The following is a 23,839-nucleotide window of genomic DNA, read 5'->3' as shown; positions in this document are numbered from 1 at the left end:
CAGAACTCCTTCACGTCAAAGCATGAGGGGCCTTCACTGGGGTCGATTTCATCATCAACTACAAAGCTCATTCTGAACCAATCATATAGTCTCCACCACAATCCCCTGTGTACAGGATGTCCCATAAGTCTTGTTACCCACATGTTAACAGGATTTTTTTTTTTGTCAAGGTGAATTATGGTAAGATTTTTTTGAAGACGATGCAATTCATGAGTGACCAAAATCTCATTTACATTTGAAAAGTGTTTCGTGATGAGTATTTAGGTGCATGAATGTAATCAGACTACAAAACCCCCGAGCAACTTATTTGATGACTTTCAACCCCCCTCTTAATTGTTAACTGTCACAATACATGAAACATACGAGGTGTGATCAAAAAGTTTGGTGAATGTTGGAATAAAATAATTTTATGGAACATTAAACACTTGCATCAATAATCCCTTTCAAAATACTCCCCTCCCGCACATACACACACGTTCCACCGTTGCTGCCACTGTCGGAAACATTTCTGGAAGTCCTCTTTGTTATTCGCCTTCAGAAGGTCTCTCATGTTGGATTTTATGTCTTAGATTGTGTCAAATCACTTCTCTTTCATAGTTTGTTTCAATTTGGGGAACAGCCAAAAGTCACACGGTGCCAAGTCGGGCAAATAAGGTGGATGTGGGATGACATGAATGTTTTTTGCCACCAAAAAATTGTTGGATAGAGAGCGACGTGTCGCAGGGTGTGTTGTCATGATGGAGGAGCCACCCGTTCTTCCACTTTTGTGGTCTTTTCCGTCTGATGATTTCATGTCGAAGAATACAATCAACATGACCTTCACTTGCAATCTCGAATGACATGCATTTTTTGATCTCGGTGATGTGGATGTCTTCCACTGCGAGCTCTGTGCTTTCGTTTCTGGGTCATACACGTAAACCCATGATTCATCACCCATTATCACCCGGGGTAATAATGTTAGATCCGAAACGCATCGATCAGACAAGTTGGATGAAATGAAGACAGGATTTTCTTTTTGGTCATCTGGAAGGATGTGAGGAATGAACTTTGCGCTGAAGCGTCATATGTTCAAATTGTCTGCCAGTATGGTCTGAACGGAATCAAACGAAAGACTGGTCTCTTCTGTGATTTCTCGAATGGTTAAACATCGGTTTTCATGGATGACCGTGCTGACTTGTGATGTTTTCATCGATTTGGCTGTTGACAGATGGCTGCTTCTTTCCTCATCATCAAGTGACATTTCTTTCCCAAAACCTTTGAAACCACTTAAAAACAGTCTTCTTCATCACAGCTTCATCTGCGTAGACCGTTAGGAGCATTTCCTGTGTTTATTGAGCCATCTTGCCAAGTTTAAACAAAATTTCATGTTTGCACGTTGTTCAAACTTCGACATTTTCCACAAAAGTGCCAGATGCCACAAACACGTGCTCACACAAAGCAATGCCACGGCACACTTGCACGTCATAAAATGGTGTTTGTTGTGAGCTGGCAATTGAGAGAGTTCACGAAATAAGCCCCACCCACTGACCTCAACAATGTTCACACATTCATTACTATTAGTAGCGGCACCATTCACCAAACTTTTTGATCACACCTTGTATGTGAAATTAAGTGTAAATATAATAAAATAAGTCAAGGCATTTGTTTTGTTCTGCTCACCCTATTCTAGTAAGAAAAAGATTCATGGGAAAAGGGACTTATGGGACACTATTTCTACTCGTCGACGTCTTTCCAAGTGTTTATCGGCATTTAGGCCATTGTGCCATCTCAGCCCCCAGTGGTACCCCAGTGTCGTGATGTGTTGCACCTCCACGGACACGGAAATCAAAAGGTACAAAGTTGCTAAGGCCGGGTACAGTTAAAATAACCTACCAAGGAGGAAAATCTGGTTCGTAAGAGTCCCAGAAGAACTTGCCGGCTATGGAATGAATGCTGAAAATAAAACGTGAATAACCAGTCAGAAAAAGCTGCAGCTCACCCAGCTCACCAATCAAGCCTCAAAACCACAACTCACCTTGCTCACCACTCAAACTCAATCAAAAATATCAAACTCGCAATACCAAACACAGCATCCTTTTAAGCCATTTTCTCTCAACCAAAAGAACACCGAGAACCACAAGGCACCAAAAACTGCCCTCAAGACAAACTGGCACACTGGTGCAATTGGGATTCAAACAGAACTCCTTTGTGTCCTCTGATGATGTTATAACAGCCTTCAATCAACATTAAACTCGATCCCACACCGTGCTCGTTGGTCATGAAATATTTTTTACAGTCACAAGGCATTGCACAAAGAAAATTCAAATGGGGATGAGATGCAATCCTAAAGGACTGCAAAGAGGGATCAAATAGCATTGGAGACAAAGAAACTCGTGTATTTCCTACAGAATCGTCTCAACCATCATGTAATTATTAGCAGTGTCCAGGTTGTATTTCCATTAACTTATCAACACAATATGCCATCACATCTCCACAAACAGGAATGCAGTCTATAATCGCAGGTTTTTGAATGCAGGCCAAACTGTTTGCAAGTTTGCACAGAGTACATCAAATTGTTTTGAAACTGTAAGGATAATGCTTGCACGCAGGTGCATTGCCATCGGGGGCAGTTTCATTAAAGCAGCGATGGCACGTTCGTCCCTGCGGGTATCCTGCTGTGCAACTCAAAGTGCAAGCCTGGCAGAAACTTGCGTCTTCACTCAGCAATTTTGCAGCTAAGAAAAACAACAATAAACGCCTATTTGAGTCGCTTGATGTCCCCAATGCCCTCTGTACCCTTGACTAGTGATGGACAACACTGGCGGCTGTCTAATCCACAGCTAACTAAGTGGTGCAGTGGATTCCACATATTTGCAAGATACAATACAATAGAATGGAAAGACCTTACCTAAGGGATAAGGGGGGTGGGAGGGGAGTAGAGGAGAGAGACTGAATACTGACTGCCCACAACTGAAACCAAAATGCCCGGCTGTCCAGCAGAGCCAAAAAGAGCAGAGGTTGAATGACGCCGACATCACTAGAAGTTGAAGATGTGCACAGTAGTTCCAAAGTGTACTCGATAACCTCCTCCATCAGCCTGTGGAGCACCACAAGAGCCATAAGAACAATTAGAGCTAGTAACTGTTGAAGGTCAGGTAGAAAAACTCTCAGGCACTAGTAATCAAAAACAGTTGTTTGGTTTCTCACACTGCCGGTGCTCTGAGCCAAAATGATGGTAAATGTTTCTGAAACTCATTCAGAAGTCGCACCTGCGGTGGTGATTGTGGAAGTGGAAAGGGACAGGTGTAATGATTAGTGATAACCACAATGACAAACAGAGCACACAACAGATCATATAACTATTCCTTGTTTCTCCTTCAAGTTTTGTGGGAAAAGTGATGCACAAAAGTTATTGGTGTATATGTACTGGAAAATGTTGCATATTTAATTAACTTTTCTCTTCGGCAGATCCATGCCAGCTTCAAGTCTTCTTCCCAATTCCCACCCGACCCGTAATTTACGGGGAAAATAAATAAATTAGGAGCACAAATTCCTTAAATTCCATAACCAACATACATGACCCCTACCTTGCGTAAGTAGAACTGTAACCGTGGGTTTGTGAGATTCAGCTCTCCACCTGGACTACTCAATCTTGGCAGTGAAAAGGCTTCATTACGGAGCTGCAGCGCTAAGCAGGGAAAAAAAGGTTCCACACATTGAGGAGTTATCACGAGAGCAACGATAAAACCAAAAACCGTAAGGGATCAAAGAGTATGGGATTCATCATCATTATGTGCTTTGCTCTATGCAGAGCATTGATGCTCCGACTGAGGAAGTCATGGCAAGAATTTGGAATTTGTTCATGGTGCTGGCGATAGCTATCTCGCCTACTTTTCACAAAGAACACGGTGGGATCTTTAACATCCACCAACGAATGCTGGCAGATGGGACGCCCAGTCTAACGTTCATCCGAGGGACAGCATACACATTAATGAATAACCCTGCCTGTGAAAGAGGATGGAACTGGAGAGCAAAATGAGTGTTACAGAGCAGGTATAGAGCAGTGTTTACTTAGACAAAAACATATTGCAAGGGGTAAACCAATATGCCCGTTTGAATCAAAATGGGAAAAGACACGACAGAATTCAGGATGGGTATAGGATAAGACGAGAGGTAAAAGATGCATCCAGTTTCAGGTCATTCAGCTTGAGATAGGCTAGAGAAGGGAATGTTCAACAGGGGTCGGTATATTTGGAAAGTAAGATTTGTGTGTGATGGTGAGGGGCAAATGAGGGAAGAAAAACCCAGAAGTGCTTGACAATTGCTTTCTAAAGTGAAAGTCAGCATGTGTGCAACACGGCTTCCGTGGCTCTCCTCACAGTATTCCTGTTTCTTTGCCACCTATTTGTCCAGTTCCACTGAGTAAGCATCATGTGATGTACATTAATGCACCACAGCTATGAATGTATTAATCAGAAAGCAATTTGTGTGAATGCAATTTTCAAAATTATAGGTCTTATACATTATGCATCATCCATATACATAGCTCCTGTTATTTTTAAACTAAATACATTCACTGAGAGTCCATTTGGAATAAAGGTAGCTTCTGATGAATAGCTTGTTGGTAAAAAAAACAAAAATAAAATCAACAAGTCTGAAGATGACGATGGTTCACGAGCGGTATTTGACGATGTAGATTGTTTCAGAAGTCAAGGATGAGACAATGTGATAATGTTTGACCAAGTTATAAAAATGATCAACATGATGTGGTACGAGTGACGGGTCATTAGCTGCAAAATGTCGAAAACCCGGTTTCGTTCAACAACTTTAAAAATTTGACCTTTGCATAACCTTTAAAGGTCACAAAACAATGTTGTGGACATTAAAATAAGGAAACAGGATAAGTGCTATAGCTTATTGGAGTTAGTTCGTCGAGAAGGTCGAAAACCCGGTTCGATTCCCACAACTTTGAAAATTTGACCTTTGTGAACTTTAAAGGTCAAAGGTCAAGGATTATGACCTTTGGTGCAAAACTTCCTCTGGAACATTCCAGGAACAATATAACGTCATATAGGCTATATGGCATTTCGCACTCCTCGGATTATCCATACTTTGATGAAATCAGCGTAAAAACAAACTTGAAGGGGGCGCCACGGGCAAGGTGTTCGAGATCGAGCAAAATGGTTTCAAGACTTTAGGTGGAGAATGACCTCAAGATTATGCATAAAAAATATTGTCATCCAAGCTCTCAAAGTTTTGGCGGTCGTATGATTTTTATGTCAAAATTTGCAATTTTCTAAGTTTGTGACCTTGTGACCTTGACCTTGGGACGAAAATGAAAAATCGAGCTCCGTGGGGCTATGCAGGTGCCATTGGGCAAACCAAATACTGAAACCCCTGTCAGATTCGACAAACCCCCTTAGAGAAGATGCAAATTGAAATCGGCTACCCCCTAAAACCACATGTTTTTTGGGCGTGGCTCCACCCATAATGGGCGCACCACGCCCATTTTCAGGAAAACACAACTAGATCATGATATAAACCTCCCACCAAAATTTTTATCAGGATCGGATCAAAACCCACGGAGCTATGCTCGGGACAGACAGACAGACAGACACACAACAATAACGAATATAGTAGTCACTTTTTTTTCGTGAAAATATTTTTTCGTGAACCAAAATGGTGTTGCATTTTAATCCAAAAGTTTGGCTTCATGGAAGTGAGGCTTCTGCCATCTTGATTGGTATCACGTGTATTCAAGCACTGTGCGTCATCATGTGGAATTTCCTGAAGCCAATATGATGGTTGGCCCCCTCGGCAGTAAGATGGGTGGGGGTTTGACTGAGCATGCGCATTCGAAGGCCAATGGCTCCATTGATAAATAATCAAACAAATTGCATTTTAATATTTGGTTTCTACACGCAGAATGGAAATTAATATACAAAGGTTTCTCAGTCTCCACCGGACTATACCGAGTGCGATGAGTGGTCACACGATCCTGTACGGCCTTGAACATTGAAAATGAGGTAATTTGGCCCAACATTGCCATGTTGCACCCCCTGAGTTAATTTTTGATACAGGTGTAAACAACAGTCTTCTTCATGTTCAACTAAAGTCTAAATAATCCGATCTTGTTGTATGCTCATGGAAGTGAAGCTTCTGCCATCCTGGTTGGTATCACATGTGTTCAAGTATCCTGAGTCATAACCTGAAATTTCCTGAAGTCAACGAAAAAAGATGAGCTTTATGATAATTCATCAGGGAAAAGCATTTCAGGTCGAGCTGTGGCATTACACATGGGCCAGCCAAACCACAGTGGAATGAAAGGCAATGCTGTGCTGAAGGCATGGTGAAAATGTGTGATAACAAACAATGTTTTCAAACATAATAATTGCTCATTTAAGAAAGAATAAGAATAAGAATGGTGATAAATATTCACACCAAGCATGGGCATTGATTCATGGCACAATTTCATCAACATGGGAAGAACCCACTCGCACTCTCACTATGTCTCTCCGAAAGGACATTCTGGAACCCCCCCCCCAATCTACTTTCTCAACAATCCTCTTGAAGAAGTCCTTTCATTCAAGCTTCTGGGTCTCACTATCTGCCATGATCTTTCCTGGGAAAGCCACATTTCCAACCTGGCCTCCAGAGCCAGTTGCCGACTGGGAATCCTCCGTCGTGCAAGGTCCTTCCTCGGCCCACCTGAGCTCATGACCACATACAAAGCTTTTGTCTGCAACCTGATTGAGTACTGTTCTCCCCTCAGAGCTGGTGCTCCTGCCTCTCACCTTTCTCGACATCACGCTGTGGAAAAAAGGCATTTAGGATCATTGGTATCTCCTGCGGTGAGGCTGAGTCTTTGGCCCTCTCACTCTCTCACCGCAGGCAAGTCGGTGGGTGGTCTTTCTGTCTTCTATCATCTCCTCTCCAGTCTCGCCCCCCCTGCAATGTGTGCGATATGTCCCACCCCTTCCCCCCCCCACCCCACCATATTTCTGCAGGGCGCTCAGGGTCCACCAGCAACCCCCTTCTGGTAAAACTACCAAAATCACGAATCACTGCTCACCTTCACTCTTTCATTCCTCTTTTGTCCCGCCTTTGGAACAAACTCCCACACTCTCTTCAATCCCACTCTTCCCTCCAGGTCTTCAAAACAGCTGTTCACCACCACCTCTCATCTTCCCCCATCCAAAACTATGATCTTTTCTACCCCCATTAACCCACCCCAAACCCAGATCTTTCAAATTCCCTGCTTTCCTTCCCGAAAGTTCCCTGTTGTGTAAGGTCCAGAATGTCCCTGTGGTGTCCATCTTGTTTACCCCGTGTGCCCTGCCCCATCCCTCTTCCCTTCCACAGATTTCCTAATGTCTCTGTTCCCCACTGCTTTGTCCTTCCCTCTCCCACCCCTCTCATCTCCTGCCCCCCTTGTTGTGCATTCTGTGTGTTAGCTCTCATACGAGTCTCGACAATGTGTACAAAAAAAAATCCCTTCGAGAGTGCATAACAATTTAAACAGTTCGTCATACACTGTATTGTCATTCCAGGTCTCCTGCACCATCATAGGTTGCAATTACAAATCCTCCATACTGTAAGCCTGATATCCTTCCATTACTCATAGTTCACTGCGATATTCAAGTTAGATACTGTACGATCCTGTGTGGCTTGATCGTCGCAGAATCAACTACGGAAGAGCGACTAATTGTTATTCCTTCTCCAGGCTGGAATTCTGTTGTATTATGCATCGAGCTATGGTATGCATCCTTGTTGTTACAGGTTGTCCTGTTCTTACTGAATCAAGCCTATGATGTATGAGTGCAAACTAATCAAGTGTGTCTTTTCGACACTCCCTTCAACTTATCTCTCAGCTATGGTACAGTAATAATGCCTATAAAACCTCCACTTTGTGGAGGTTTTCTTTATGATCCATGTCTCGCCTCACCAAGGCTGATGTAGATCTCCTTGCAGATGACCGAAGATGCACCTGTGAATATTCGTGCATGTAGATGAAGACTTTGTTCCTGAAATAAAAATTGGTCACAGCCAACCCAAACACGAGGTCAAGGAAAGGTCAAGGTCACATTTTAAAATGCTCTTCAAAATAAAATTACGACATAAATTTTAAAGAATGACATCTCTACCTACACTCACTCATACCCTCAGCTCAGAGTCAGGGTCAGAGAGAGCAGACTGCAGTGCCAGGCGCACAAAGCCCCAACTCTCTCCGCTTGATATGTCAGAGGCCATGGCTGTGGAGAGGGCACGAAAAGCTTTCCTTCGCACCTACAGGGACAAGCACACTGCTTATGTACACCACACGCATACACCAACACAGTATAAATATAAAAAGTACAGTGCAATCAATATTTTTTTAATATATGCTGAACAAATCATGAGTATGGGCATTGAAAAAAAGATATATGAATGAGGAACTCACAATAGTCTAAAACATGGCAAGGTGTTTTAATCTTTCAATATATCAGAATACTGTATATATAACGAGGAAGAAAATATACACGTATTTATTTACTTCCAAGCAAACACAACCTGTCACTTCGCTGATGGGTCAATAAAGTGGGGGAGGGAGGGGGGAGAGAAAGAGGAGGGAGAGAAAAAGGAAGGGAGATGGAGAGAAAGAGAGAGAGAGAGAGAGAGAGAGAGAGAGAGAGAGAGAGAGAGAGAGAGAGAGAGAGAGAGAGAGAGAGAGAGAGAGAGAGAGAGAGAGAGAGAGAGAGAGAGAGAGAGAGAGAGAGAGAGAGAGAGAGAGAGAGAGAGAGAGAGAGAGAGAGAGAGAGAGAGAGAGAGAGAGAGAGAGAGAGAGAGAGAGAGAGAGAGAGAGCAGGTGAAGGATGAGAGGAGGAAGGAGAGGCAGAGAGGATGAAGAAGAGTTATGGGGAAGGTGGGGAGAGTGACACCTCACCAAACGTTGCAAGTCACTGCGGGAGGGAAGGGTGCATAAGACACACACACACACACACACACACACACACACAGCAAGAGAGTGACAGAGGTGTGGGAAGAGAGTGCTGCATTTTATGAGGAGGGGGAGCGAGGAGGGGACAGTGAGAGAAGTGGGTGGGGGAGAGGAGGAAAAAAAAAGACAAGTGAGGGGTGGACGTGGGGTGAGCAAAGAGAATGATATGTGACGCTTAATGACCAAACACGGGGGAAAAAACCTGTCAGAACAGCTGTACACACAACGACACAACGGAGTTTGTAAAGTAATCTGCTGGCACATCCACAACAACTTTAATATCCCAGTTCCAGAGAATTTGTGGGAAAATGAACCAAAATCAATCACTGAAAACATTGAAGTGCCACTCATGTACGACCGAATGATTCCATCAAGCGTGAACATTGAACATCAAAAGCAAAGCATTGCAACCAGATATAATATTTTGGTGCAAAAAAAAAAATAGAAGAAGGCATTGCTAATTGAGGTGTTAATACCGGTGATTTTGGACTAACGATGCAGAAATCAGGAAAATGACCAAATACCAAGATCTCAAGCATGAAGTAAAAATATCCTGGAAAGTGAAGAATGCCAAAGTTGTTCCAGTAATGATGAAGAACCTCATGGGAATGATGAAGAAGGACCTCACAGAGATATTAAAAACCATCCCCGGGAATATCACCACAAACGAACTACAGTTGGAAGCTGTCCCGGGCTCAGTAACGATTCTGAATAGAGCCCTCGGCGCAAAACTTTGAAAACAGAAAACTTTACAGCTTGGTCCGTGAATCGTGACCTCTTAATGAATGAAGGTGGATACTTTGAGCCCACACTGGGAGGACTCCATCCCACATTCTGAAACCCCATATACCCCATATGTACACACACACACACACACACACACACACACACACACACACACACACACACACACACACACACACACACACACACACACACACACACACACTTTTAGACCTGGCAGGTCTCTGTTTCACCTCCTGAAACCCACCCACATGTGGAGATAGCAGGCAACAGCAGCAATTTGCAGGTACACGCGTGTACACACACACACACACACACACACACACACACACACACACACACACACACACACACACACACACACACACACACACACACACACACACACTTATTAGTATAGATATACACACTCAGCCATAACCTTTTTAGCATGTCTTGGACTCTTGTGAGTATCTTGTTCATACAACTTTTTGAACACCCCACATAATTGTAATGAACACACCACCATTGTGTCACTTCAATGTTCTTCGTCATGTGGCTAACATCACAATCCCATTGGGATCATATCAGTTACATTGAATTCTTAAATATTTTGGGAAGGAAATGAGTAAAAAGCGTTCTCAGTTCTCAGCGCGCGCGCACGCACACACACACACACACACACACACACACACACACACACACACACACACACACACACACACACACACACACACACACACACACACACACACACACACACACACACACACACACACACACACACACACACACACACACTTCTCTCTCCCCTTTCCCTTGCCTTTTTTTAATATATTTTTTACTTCTTTCAAACATTTCCAAATAAATGAAAACTCTTTCACTTTGAAACCCTTTCAAAACTCTTTGAAGTTTTCAGTCTTTTCGAAACAATGAAAACTTTACAGTTTCAAAGTTCTCCAAATAAATGAAAACTCCACAAAAAGGTAAAGAAAGAAAATTCGTTTTTCTGGTCAAATTAAGCAATAGTTGTGTTTTTTAAACTCCCAGCTTTATGCTCCATCCTTGATCTTGGCAATTCACAATCATCTAACCCTAACGTAACCCCCCCCCCCCATAAAACACTCACTATTGTACTCATATTTACTCTTATTAGCTTTATACATATCACAAAGTTTCCTACTGCATGTTTGACCAACATGTTTCTCAACCCTACAATGTCAACATTACCCCCATGTCATGCAGCTCTTTAATGGACAAAACTGCTTTATTTGAATACAGGTATCAAGGTTAATGGAAGAGTTGAATATGCCTTTTTAAATATTTCACAATCTTTTCTTCTTCGCAACACACATAAGTAAAAGGGTCGAATCTTGTAGTCTTCTTTTGGTGCAGTCACATGATATACTAACGGATCGTGTGCCATGTGACCTGTCTCGCCAGTACTGAGTTTTTGATGATGTCATACTTCTGGGACTGTTCACTCGTGGTCCACCATTTTGGAGGTGAAGAGAAACAAACAAAATAACACACAAAAACGATCATATGTGTACGTATTTTTGTTAAATGTGTGGCAATGACTTCTACAACAGCTTCAAACTATGCCAATACCTTGGTCAAAGTCAGCAGAGAGATATACCAGGGCAAGGTTAATCTAATCAACAACATAGATCCCTACAAGATTGACAAAACCAAGTGGTCTAGTGACATCAAAAAGTGGGCACATGTCATGTATCCAAACATTGTCAATTTTCTGTTGTATTCAACGAGTGCTTATATGTTAGGGCAACTCAAATTGTACAAAAGACTGGAGGCGTACAATGAGTTAATTTGTGGATAGGTTCAGGATGTAACCGTGTGCATAGTCAATTAACTTTGTATACACACAGCGAGAGTAAGTACTGCACTGTATATTACCACAGAACACATAATATTACATGAATGAAAATCCCAACAAAATTTGATTTTTTTTTTTTTTAAACAAATATTTACCTTCGCCACCGAAGGTGGATGGAGGTTATGTTTTCACCCGTTTTCTTGGCTGTCTGTGAGCAGACCATCTCAAAAGGTTATGCATTGATTCGGATGAAACTTGGTGTGCAAGTTGGGTGTGTTACAAGGACGAATTGATTTGATTTTCGTAAAAATCTGAATCTGCATTCGGATAGTAGAATTCTAAAAGTGATTCGTCGCCGTTGAGAGATGGGGCCAAAAACGATCTATGGCATGATATTTCAAAATTGTGGACGGATTCGGACGAAACTTCGTGGACAGGTTGGGGACGTGGACAAGGATAAATTGATTCGAATTTGGTGAGGTTTCAGATTCAGATTCAGTGAGGATCCGGATCCAGATTCAGACAGTAGAATTCTAAAAGTGATTCTTCACAATTGAGAGATGGGGCCAAAAACGATACGTAGCACGATATCTCAAAAAGTTGTAGACGGGTTATGACAAAACTTGGTGTCTGATTTGGGTACGTGACAAGAAAAAGCCAATAAGATTTTGATTAAGGTCTGGATGCAGATCAGTGGGATACAAAACAAACTGTTCACCCTGGCGGAGGTATGCTTTAAGCCTCATTGATCATATTTTGGTTATTTGTTCATTAAGCTTAATTGTCACTGAGCCCCTTATTACAGAAGACTGGAATATTTAGCCTAGAGGGAAGAGGGGGAAATATGTTGTGTTTGTGTAGTCACATGATACACCAGCAGATCGTGGGTGATGTGATCTGTCTCGTTGTTATCGAGTTTCTGCCATGTTGACTACAATACATGAGTCGTGTTAAATGTCATCCCGTGTGTTTGTATTGTTTATTCGTCGAAATACAACATCTTGCATTAAAAACGACCCTTTGGAAGAACTAGGTTTTGTGTATAATATAAAGGCTGACCTTTGGATTTATGCTTTTACAAATAAGAGGAAAACGCACAACAGCCACGGTCGAAAATAATCAAATATAGTATACATTGTCAGTATGACCACAAGTGCATTTGTATGGTGTGTGCCGAGATGAATAATAAAGAAAATAGAGAATTAAACAGGGCAGGTGACTATAGGAATTCAGAGAAAGCTTTCAGTTTTGCATCATAAACAATAGGATACTTTTTTTTTTCAATTTTTACAGAGGAAGTTAGTGGATGGTGCATTTTAAAGGATCAGTTCAAGGTTTAGCTAGAGCAAACAAAAAAAAATTTTCACCAAAATAATAATGCAATAGTAAACAGCATACCAGAGATCCCAAAAATGTACCAAATGGTACCCTCGGCTTACCACCAGTGGCCGCTGTGGCTCCAGGTCTTTGGCCACTTGGTGTAGCTGTTCCACGCTCAGGAAAGCAAACTGTTCACAGCAATACAGTACAGAACAAACTCATGATCCACATATGTCTGTACTTCTTTCATATTTTATACTAGCAAATATCACCTCTGGCTTCGCTGAAGGAAGTACTAAGAGAGGGGGGAGAGAGAGGGTAGGAGGGGGAGTGGGAGAGAGACGAGGAAGGGAAGAGTGATGAGGCGGAGGGGGAAGGAGAGTGATAGACATAGAGTAGGACATCGAGCCTTACAGATCTTTCAAAATCTTTGTTGGAATTACAGTAACATCCCAAACCAGTTTCCGGCTTTCCCTGCTGCTGAGTTTGGATGGGCTACCTGATCTGGGTCGAGTCTGGGTGGTATGATATGTCTTCCACTACTTAAAGATTTATTTCACCGTACTCAAAGGGATAATGAGTGACTGAAATCTTCTTATAACCCTTTCCTGAAAGGTACTTCTCCACCACTTTATGTCTGACTTCTTTGGAAAGCTCCTTGGTCTTCATGCTTGCCTTGTTCGTTGACCAAGTGAGTTGCACCTTAAAGCTCCTTTGATTAGTATGGGAGCTTAATTTTTAAATTAAACCACTGATTTTATACAGGTGAAACCTATTACATTTATTTTGTAACCTTTCAAACAAATAATTTGCTCCTGAAGTGATTTTGGGTTAAGGAAAGTGGTTCAATACTTATGCAACTAAGAATCAAATGATTTTCTCTGTTAATCTAACTTATTCATATTTTATCTGCATTTTCTAGCTTTATCACTTTGGAGTAGTTTGTGAAGACTATCTACTCATATTAAGTTTGATTTGAAAGCACCATGAAATAAGCTCAGGTGGCATCAAAATGTGAAAACTTTGGAGGGGGGTGAAGACTTTTGCAGGCCTCTGTATATGCACTCCACTGTTCTAGTTCCAAACTAGATTAGCTGTCTGTTCAAATACCTAATTCGCATCACGATAGATCAAGTGTTTATATAGCACGAAGTCATTCCCTTAATCCTTCTGTGTTGTTTTACTATTAAATATGCTATCTTTTCTGTAGTGGGTAGCTACATAACCCAGAAAGAGACATTGAGCCAGGAGCGTGCAGCTGTGTGAACGAACAAGTCACGATCCCCTTGAGAACAATGCGTCAGGTTCAAACTAAATCTGTTTCAAACTTCAAAGGCAATGCAAATGCAGAGTTGTTATCATTACCTCCACCACCGAAGGTGGAAGGAGGGTATGTTTTCACCCCTTTCAATCGGTTTGTTTGTCGGTCTGTCTGTCTGTGTGCAGGATATCTCAAAAAGATGGACGGATTCGGATTAAATTTGGTGGACAGGTTGAGTGTGTGACAAGGACGAACTGATTAGATTTTAGTGAAGATCTGGATCCAGATAAGATAATTTTTTTTGTGATTCTTCACCATTAGGAGGTAGGGCCAAAAACAATAAATAGCACAATATCTCAAAAAGTTGTGGACGGATTCGGACGAAACTTGGTGGACACGTTGGAGTGTGTGACTAGGAAGATTTCATAAAATTTTGGTAAAGATCCGAATCCGGTTCTGGACCAAATTTTTTTTAAGCGATTCTTCACCATTGAGAGATGGGGCTACAAACGATATATGGCATGATATTTCAAAAAGTTATTGAGTTTGATATGTTCCACTGGATCAGGCATTGCGTGGTGGAGGTATTTCTCTCAACCTAGTGCCCTTCTAGTTACTTCCACCACCGAAGGTGAAGGAGGTTATGTTTTCACCCCTTTCTGTCTGTCTGTCTGTTTTTCTGTGTACAGGATGTCTCAAATACTTGTGGACGTATCCGGATAAAATTTTGTGGGCAGATTTCGTGTGTGACAAAGACGAACTGCTTAGATTTTGGTGAAGATCCGGATCGGGATCCGGATCCGACGAATATCATTTTTAAGTGATTCTTCACCATTGAGAAATATGGCTCAAAAACGATATATACCATGATATCTCAAAAATGTATTGGGCCAGATATGTTCTCGTGGATCAGGCATTACAGGGTGGAGGTATGCACTCTACCGAGTGCCCTTCTGGTTGTCATTGTTTTCGGTTCAGCTCCTCTGAATTCAATTTCCTTGCAGCCTCCCCTACCACTTGGTTGGCCAGAGACAATATTCAGTGGGATTGGGATATGTAAATCCAGATGCGTGATCATAAATGCACACAAGCATGTGTGCGTACGCGCGCGCGCACGCGCACGCACACGCACACGCACACGCACACGCACACGCACACACACACACCTCAATCTCTATTGGATGTCAACTCCTCCAATCACTTACCTGTTCCTCACAATCCTCACTGTCTGACAAAAATGAGCAGTCAGTGTGGGTGGATGGATGTATCCAGCTAGATCTCATTCCACCCATGTATTGGTGGGACTCAGATGTCAATGAAAAGGCAGCGGCTCTTACACATTGGTCCAAATTTTTCTCAAAAGCCACGTACCTGTGAACACAGCATATGGGCCACAATTACATCAAAAGATTGCAAGTGATACTTGCTCTCATAAACCATGTCGCAATAACGATGAAAGCGGAGGACTTCAGCTTCCCAGTGCACCTTGAATTCTGCCCTCGTATGTAGCACTGGGTTTTAAATGCAGTGAAGATAAAAAGGAACACACACTACTGAGTGGAAAATCACATTGTAATTGCACTGCACTGTAATACATGCACACAGCGACAAACAGTATCAGCACCTCCAAAAACATATACAGGTTCACTCCCCTTGTATGGTTTGATGGTCTCACCCTGCCACTGCAAAAGGATCGTCAAACAAACCCACCTCTCTATCTTTTTCCATGGTCAGCCACTGGAAGAGGTCCAGTCCTTTGAACGTCAAGGGCTTAACAATAGGCATGACCTCTCCTGTGCGGATCCTATAGTATAGCTGGTCTCGAAAGCTAGCCATAGACTGGTTATCCTCCAATGTTTCAAGTCATCTCTTGGAAAAAAAAAAAAAAACTACTTACAGCCTATAAAGGCTTTATGCATAGTTTAATGGAGTACTGCTCTCTCCAATGGGATGGTCCCTCTGCTTCACATGTGTCTCCTGATTCTGCAGAATCAAAAGCTCTCAAAATTATTGGCATTTCCCTCGATGAGGCAGAGGTACACAGGCCTGTTTCTCTCACAGATTGGTTAGTGGCCTCTGTTCTTTTTTTTTTTTTCGGGTTTTTTCTTTTAAATCATTTAGCTCCTCCCTCTGCTCTTTCAGCCCTCTGACCTTCAACCAGCTCAGCTGAATGAATGCGTTCTTCAAGTAACCGCCTTCTGTTAAAACTCCTAACATCCACGCTTACGGCACAACTCCACTCTTTTCTTCCTTTTTTCTCCCATTTGTGAAAATTCCTTCCAGAGACGGTTCAGTCACACTCTGTCCTTTAGGAAATTTAGCAAGCTCCACCATCTCCCATCATCCCCTATCCCTACGTGATCTTTCTTCCCCCATTATGCTTATCCAACCCAACCCCCTTACTTGAGGTTTACTACATTTTGTTCCCACCTCTCTCATTTTGTTCCTATCCATTCATTGTCATGCTTGTTGTGTATATGGCTACATTGCCAGCCTATATTTTGTACAGTATACAAAAAAAGGAGGAGTAAAGTAAAGACAGAGATTATTAGAGGGGGGGTGGGTTTAAATAGGGTTAACTTTGCAGAAGAGGTTCGAGAAAAAAGTGTTTATAATCCCCTTTGAGTCCATTAATTATGTAAACTCAACATCAGTATACTCATGAAAACAAAATGGCCCATATATTTACTACCTACTATGCAACATGGCAGAATTTTGTTCCCTCTTCCCCCTCACCTCTCTATACTATGGACTGTAAATGCCTCTTCTTTCCCTAACTGAAGTGTACTCATCATGAAAACAAAAGGACCATCTTTTTATTACGTACACAAAATGGCAGAATTATTTTTAATCTCCCCGCCTCACCTCCATATTCCAAATTTCCATGCATGGTACATACCTTTCACCTCCCCTAACTCCCATTTCCTCTCAACCTCCTTCCTATTATCCCCATAGTTGCATATGCTTTTTTCTCTCTCTGTTATCATGCTTCTCTCAAATGTAATTTTCACAATTTAGCCCCATCCTTCCACCCCTTGTGTCTGCATGACAGACAGACAGACACAGAGACACAGAGACACAGACAGACAGACAGACAGACAGACAGACAGACAGACAGACAGACAGACAGACAGACAGACAGACAGACAGACAGACAGACAGACAGACAGACAGAGACAGAGACAGAGACAGAGACAGAGACAGAGACAGAGACAGAGAGAGAGAGAGAGAGAGAGAGAGAGAGAGAGAGAGAGAGAGAGAGAGAGAGAGAGAGAGAGAGAGAGAGAGAGAGACACAGAGAGGGCCCAGAACAATAAACATATCTTTTATAAAGCATGTTTGTTTTTAAACTTAACTTTCAAGTCGCATTTCAGCAAAATTAATAATTGGTGCCGATACAGTTACATGAGAAAGTAGGGGTGGGAGAGGGCATGGTACAGTCAAGCTCACTCACTCGCCGGAATGCCGAACTTTTGCAGCCACCATTTGTGCGAGTGTGTTTGCGGAACCTGGGCTGCCCATGGTGGAGCCTGCGGTCATCCTGCAGATCTCCTGAACGGCAATCTCACCTACAGCCTCCTCCAGACAACTCCGCAGTAACTGTCCAAATTTGTACCTGATGTCACAGACAGCAGAGAGCTGTGAAACAGCATATGCTGACTGCTTCATGATATATAATTCGAACTTGACAAGGAAATTACCATTAAATCTCACATCATAATAAACTAACAGCATCACCCCAAAATCCAACAATATTACCTTCTATTGTATGAATATAATTTTTCTAATGGGATGCAAGAACCATGGGTAAGCAGACATTCAAAATACAACTGACCAACAAACATAACGAAGGCCATATGTGCTGATAGATGAGATACATGCATGTGAAACTTCTTGTACCACTGCCAATATAAAAATAAACCAATGTCACCCACAGGGTGACCCGTATCTTGCCAAAAGGTGACCACGTGTGACTTCTTTAAGGTCACACTGAGGTAAACAGAGCTGCTATCCACCAGGAGCGACTCCTTGAGGAATATCTGCCTATGAGAGATTCCGATGAGAATCGTTCTACAGAGTAACCATGAAAAAATATGTGTTTGCCTCATAACGTCACCAAATGACGTCATAATGTCTCAAGCTTGACATATCGAGAAAGCACTCATCGAGGTGTTCAATTTGAGGTACTACACGATATGGTTCCTAAAACTTGAAAATTTGACCTTGGGGTCAAATATGTTTGACCTCAGGCGCTAACCATGAAGGTCAAGGCCAATTGCCACCAAAAACTAATCAGCTGAGTGCCAGAACATATACTACATTCCCATAAAGTTTGGAGACAATTTGATTAAAATTACTCAAAAAATAAGGGTTTCGTCGACTCCCCTGATTTGCGACAAAGTGACCTTGACCTTTGACCTTGACCTTCAAAATTTTATGCACTGAAAGGGACCTCTATAGGGCTCTGATATGCGAAGTTACAAAATTTTCCAATGATAACTGTGCTCTGCAGAGTGATTTATACGTGATTACAGACAAAAAAAACAAAAACATATGAAGGTCAAGGCCAATCGCCACCAAAAATTAATCAGCTGAGCGCCAGACCATGAACTATATTCCCATGAAGTTTGAAGACGATCCAATCAAAATTACTCAAAAAATAAGGGTTTCGTCGACTCCCCTGATTTACGACAAAGTGACCTTGACCTTTGACCTTGACCTTCAAAATTTTGTGTGCTGAAAGGGACCTCTATAGGCCTCTGATATGCGAAGTTACAAAAATTTCTAAATGATAACTGTGCTCTGCAGAATTTTTTACACGTGATTACAGACAAACAAAAAAAAAAAACATACAAGCTGACTAACATATCTTGCAAAAACTTTGTTTTGGCAAGATAAAAATCAAAATCAAGACACAAAAAGCAAGTATCAAAATAATAAAATAGGAATATAAAGAACAAACAAGACAGAAGAAAATAGAACAAAACAAATTCACAGAAGAGTCAGAAAAGGATGAAAGTATATATATATATATATATATATATATATATATATATATATATATATATATATATATATATATATATATATATATATACATACATGCATGTAAGAATGGGGTTCTGAAGCAAAGTTTAGATTGCTTGAGGAAGGTAGGTGTGTGGGGTGATGGGGTGGGGGATGAGGAGGCAAGAGTTGGAGGGATGGGGTGCAGGGAGGAGGAAAGGTCAAAAATTCTGACATTTTGTGTATGCAATAATTATGGATTAATACTCAACTAGAAGGGCACTTGGTAAAGCGCATACCTCCCCCATGCAATTCCTGATCCATGAGAACATATGAGGCTCAATACATTTTTGAACTAGAAGAGCACTTGGTAGAGCGCATACCTCTGCCATGTAATGCCTGATCCACAAGAACATATCGGGCCCAGCACATTTTTGAGATATCATGCCATATATTGTTTTTGGCTCTATCTCTCAATGGTGAGGAATCACTTTTAAAATTAAATCACTCTTGTATCCAGATACAGATTTGGATCTTATCCAAAAACGAACCAATTCGTCCTTGCCACCACCACCCCCACCCCTACCCCAATGTGTCCATCAAGTTTCATTCAAATCCATCCACAACTTTTTGAGATATCCTGCTCTATGTTGTGTTTGGCACAATCTCTCAATGGTGAAGAAACACCTTTAAAATTCTAGTAACTGGATCCGGATTCGGATCTTCACCAAAATCTAATCAATTCATCCTTGTCACACACCCAATCTATCCACTAAAATCCATCCAGAGCATTTTGAGATATCCTGCACACATATGAGATATCCTGTGTGATGATAAAAGGAAAATGTAGCCAATTAAGCTTGATTGATAATTAACTTGAAAAATAAAGATTTTAGCATGTAGCACAATGTATTGTGTAACCCTTTAATGGGAAATATATTTGAATACAACATGATTATTACATTTATGCACTCGAACATGCATATATATATATATATATATATATATATATATATATATATATATATATATATATATATATATATATATATATATATATATATATATATATATATATATATATATATATATATATATATATAGTTACGAATTTCAGAATCCGATCCGACGAACGCATCCACACATCCAGGTCCTCAGATAGTTATTTCTTTAAATGCATGTCCAGGATAGACCCAACCCCATGTCTGGTGGGATTCTAAATGTGATGCGTTGAGAAGGGTAAAGAATAGATACCCTCTCTTATGGGAAGCTTTTTCTCTTGACGACTGACACATTCATGCATGGCGTTTCTTTCACCGACGCCGACGCCCGCCTTCCCCCATTTCTTTCACAGACGCTGAGACCCGCCTTTTTCCAGCGACGTTGACACACATTTTTCACGGACGCCGAGACCCGCCTTTTTCCATCGACGTTTGACACCCCGTCCAGCAGCTCTCTGGACGCTGGCTGGCTCCTCTTCATATCGGGCTGAACAGTGAAGTGATAATTATTGCTGACAGTTTTATGAGCACTCCACGTTTGTGCTCGGTAATTCTGACAAATGGCTGCTTTTTGCTCGCCCAGTACCACAGACATGGCCTCGTAAGCGAGGAATAACCCACAGGCTGTGCAGGTTGTCACGGTAACGGTGCGCAAGTGGGGCGGGGTGAATTTGGGGGGAGTCTGTGCCGCCGAGACAGGCTGCCCATAAAAAGAGGGAGAGGTCCGTTATTGGGAGCGGCGAGAGCGGCGTGCACGTGGGTCAGTCGACAACGAGTGAGACATGGGTCAGCCGACGAGTCAGTTCGTCAGTCAGTTGGCGATAGCTGGTTGCGGTTCTGACAGCTTTGAGAGCGTTTCATCGTGCCAGTCAGACGGTTGGTTGCTTCATCGTTCCAGTCAGATGGTCACTTCATCGTTCCAGTCAGATGGTCACTTCATCGTTCCAGTCAGACAATCGCTCTTGGCGTACCTGTTTTTGGGGGGTGACATCGACTGGAGTTCAAGCCTGTTTGCGAGTGGGTGCACGGCAAGGCTGGGAGATGGCGACGGACAAGGCACGCTCACACATTTCAGGACGTTTTTGTTTGACGGACGACTTCTCTTTGGTGAGCGAGACAATTCTTCTTTCCCCCCCCACCCTCCCCCGTAAATGATCTGCGAGGTACCCTTGTCTGTGTTTAGTTTGTAGTAAGTCAATCCCTGATAAGCATCTGCTCTCTGTCTCTTTTCTGATCACTCTGATTGATTTTGCCTGATTAATTATTTATTTGCTTGCGATCATTTCAATTCATTTGGAATTTATTTATTTTACCTCATGTAAATAAAAAGTTATTTTTATTTATTAATTTTTTTATTAATAAATTATTTGTTGACGTTCCAACCTGTCCGTGCTTGTCCTTTCCTTCCATTGATCCAGCATTGTCCGAACCTAGATAGACTGGGAGGTAATTACCACAGACTTGACCAATAATAGTCGGCACGCACCAGCGGTTAAATGCTTGGCCGCCCTAATTAAGATCGAATCAAGATAAGATTGGTGCTTTGCCGAGGGTGCGCTCCCCGTTCAGGTAACCACGTGACCTCCAGTTAAACAGCATAATTGACGGTGGACACTGGAACTCGTGGTTAACTGGGTGGCGTTCGTGGTTCAAAAGCAAACCACCGAACCACAACGTTAATTGTGAGCGGTGGCCCCAGGTCCGGCTCTTCCGAGGACAACCGGGGATTAAACCCCCTGAGTAACAAACTGGTGTCTCGGTACCCGTAGCCGTAACAATATATACAGTACACACACACACATATATATATATATATATATATATATATATATATATATATATATATATATATATATATATATATATATATATATATATATATATATATATATGAAGACCACAAGGGGAAAACCAGAGATGTCAGGAAAAGTCAATTTTGAAGAAACTGAAAAACAAAGTTTCAAGGCTTTGGTGGACTGTTTAATAACTGTCATATAGATTTCTTTTCCAGTAAAAGGAAGAGTGATCATTGGCCGATCAAATTAAGCATGTAGTATTTGCCAAGCTTCAAGATGTGTTATTTAATTTAAGAGCAAAGAACGAATCAATGTTGCAAACTGACATCACTGGTTATTCCCTTGTTTAATAATTGCCATGCAATTTTAACCCAGGATATGTAGCAAATTCATGCTTGTTGGTTAGTAGCATACATTACATGACTTTGGTGATCACAGATTATTTTTTTCAACATTAAACGGTCATTGTTTTTTTGTTTGATTGGTGTTCAATGCCATACTCAAGGGTATTTCGCTTATATGACGATGGATTCTCCATTTCTTACTCCGTACTACTTAATATGATGGAAAACCGGGAGGAAACCAAGGATAAACCACCCCCGCAATAGCCGAAGTCACCTCATGTGACTCCCTCATATACCTAAGCAGGTTGATTGGGCGGTGGGTACATCGAATGAGGATGGGTACTCAGACGCGCTAACCATTAAGCCACGGCGTGGGTCCCATAAAAGTCACAATAAAGGTTTGACCAGGCTTGAACCACGATATGCACCAACTACGGAGCCCATGATATAACCAAATAGGCCATTGTAGTGCTCAGAGTTTATGCTGTGATAGTTTTACAACCTTTTATAACTTAGTTTCTCAACTCTGAATATTATGAGGGAACAGTTAACATGAATGACGCAGAAAGCCAATCGTATCTGAGTGAAAACTTTAATTTTAATACTTTGCAGAACACAAAACCTGTGATCAAAAATAATAGATCCATGATATAACCAAATAGGGTATTGTAGTGCTCAGAGTTTATGCTGTGAAAGTTTTACAACCTTTCATTTTTTAGTTTCTCAACTCTGAATATTATGGTGGAACAGTTAACATGAATGAAAGGGAGATAACAGGAGCAAAGTACTGACAACTCTGGGTGTCTACTTGTTCAGCTTCGACAACACTTGTTTTTTCATTGCACGGCGAAACTTTAGACCATATAAATTATGTGACACCCCTGGTTATTTGTGAAAGTAATATTGTGAGAGGAAACCTTATGTTGCCAACTATTGGCAGGTGCAATAACCCTGAAATTTATAAAAAGTAACATCACCGGTTTTCCCCGTGGTCTTCATATGTGTGTGTGTGTGTATATGTGTATATATATATATATATATATATATATATATATATATATATATATATATATATATATATATATATATATATATATATATATATATATATATATATATATATATATATATATATATACAGTGGGGAGAACAAGTATTTCATACACTGCCGATTTTGCAGGTTTTCCCACTTACAAAGCACGTAGAGGTCTGTAATTTTTATCATAGGTACACTTCAACTGTGAAAGACGAAATCTAAAACAAAAATCCTGAAAATCACATTGTATGATTTTTAAATAATTAATTTGCATTTTATTGCATGAAATAAGTATTTGATACATGAGAAAAACAAAACTTAATATTTGGTACAGAAACCTTTGTTTGCAATTACAGAGATCAGACGTTTCTTATAGTTCTTAACCAGGTTTGCACAGACTGCAGCAGGGATTTTGGCCCACTCCTCCATACAGATCTTCTCCAAATCCTTCAGGTTTCAGGGCTGTCACTGGGCAACACAGACTTTCAGCTCCCTCCAAAGATTTTCTTTTGGGTTCAGGTCTGGAGACTGGCTAGGCCACTCCAGGACCTTGAGATG

At 41.4% G+C, this 23,839-nt stretch overlaps 1 protein-coding gene across 6 annotated transcripts in view; it reads right to left on the bottom strand.

Annotated features, from left to right (window-relative positions):
• TBC1D32 (TBC1 domain family member 32) overlaps window positions 1-23,839 on the bottom strand; it is a 147,586-nt gene that overhangs the window by 83,472 nt on the left and 40,275 nt on the right. For all 6 annotated transcript variants that reach the window (XR_015058410.1, XR_015058412.1, XR_015058411.1 and 3 more), the window contains 9 exons: window positions 17,552-17,713; window positions 15,303-15,468; window positions 12,956-13,024; window positions 8,140-8,265; window positions 7,925-8,003; window positions 3,567-3,667; window positions 3,187-3,248; window positions 2,941-3,076; window positions 1,873-1,932 (listed from right to left, as the gene is read on the bottom strand). Coding sequence is in view for 3 of the 6 variants with exons in the window: in XM_085882166.1 (XP_085738292.1) it covers window positions 1,873-1,932; window positions 2,941-3,076; window positions 3,187-3,248; window positions 3,567-3,667; window positions 7,925-8,003; window positions 8,140-8,265; window positions 12,956-13,024; window positions 15,303-15,468; window positions 17,552-17,713 (961 nt within the window). In the remaining 3 variants the exon portion in view is untranslated. The remainder of the gene's footprint in view (window positions 1-1,872; window positions 1,933-2,940; window positions 3,077-3,186; window positions 3,249-3,566; window positions 3,668-7,924; window positions 8,004-8,139; window positions 8,266-12,955; window positions 13,025-15,302; window positions 15,469-17,551; window positions 17,714-23,839) is intronic.

The sequence above is a fragment of the Eptatretus burgeri genome, chromosome 1, assembly GCF_056783735.1.
Source record: "Eptatretus burgeri isolate ZD-2024b chromosome 1, Ebu_testis_v1, whole genome shotgun sequence".
Taxonomy (NCBI): domain Eukaryota; kingdom Metazoa; phylum Chordata; class Myxini; order Myxiniformes; family Myxinidae; genus Eptatretus; species Eptatretus burgeri.
Note: the sequence above shows the minus strand (reverse complement) of the source record. Positions and strands in the feature narration are given on the sequence as shown.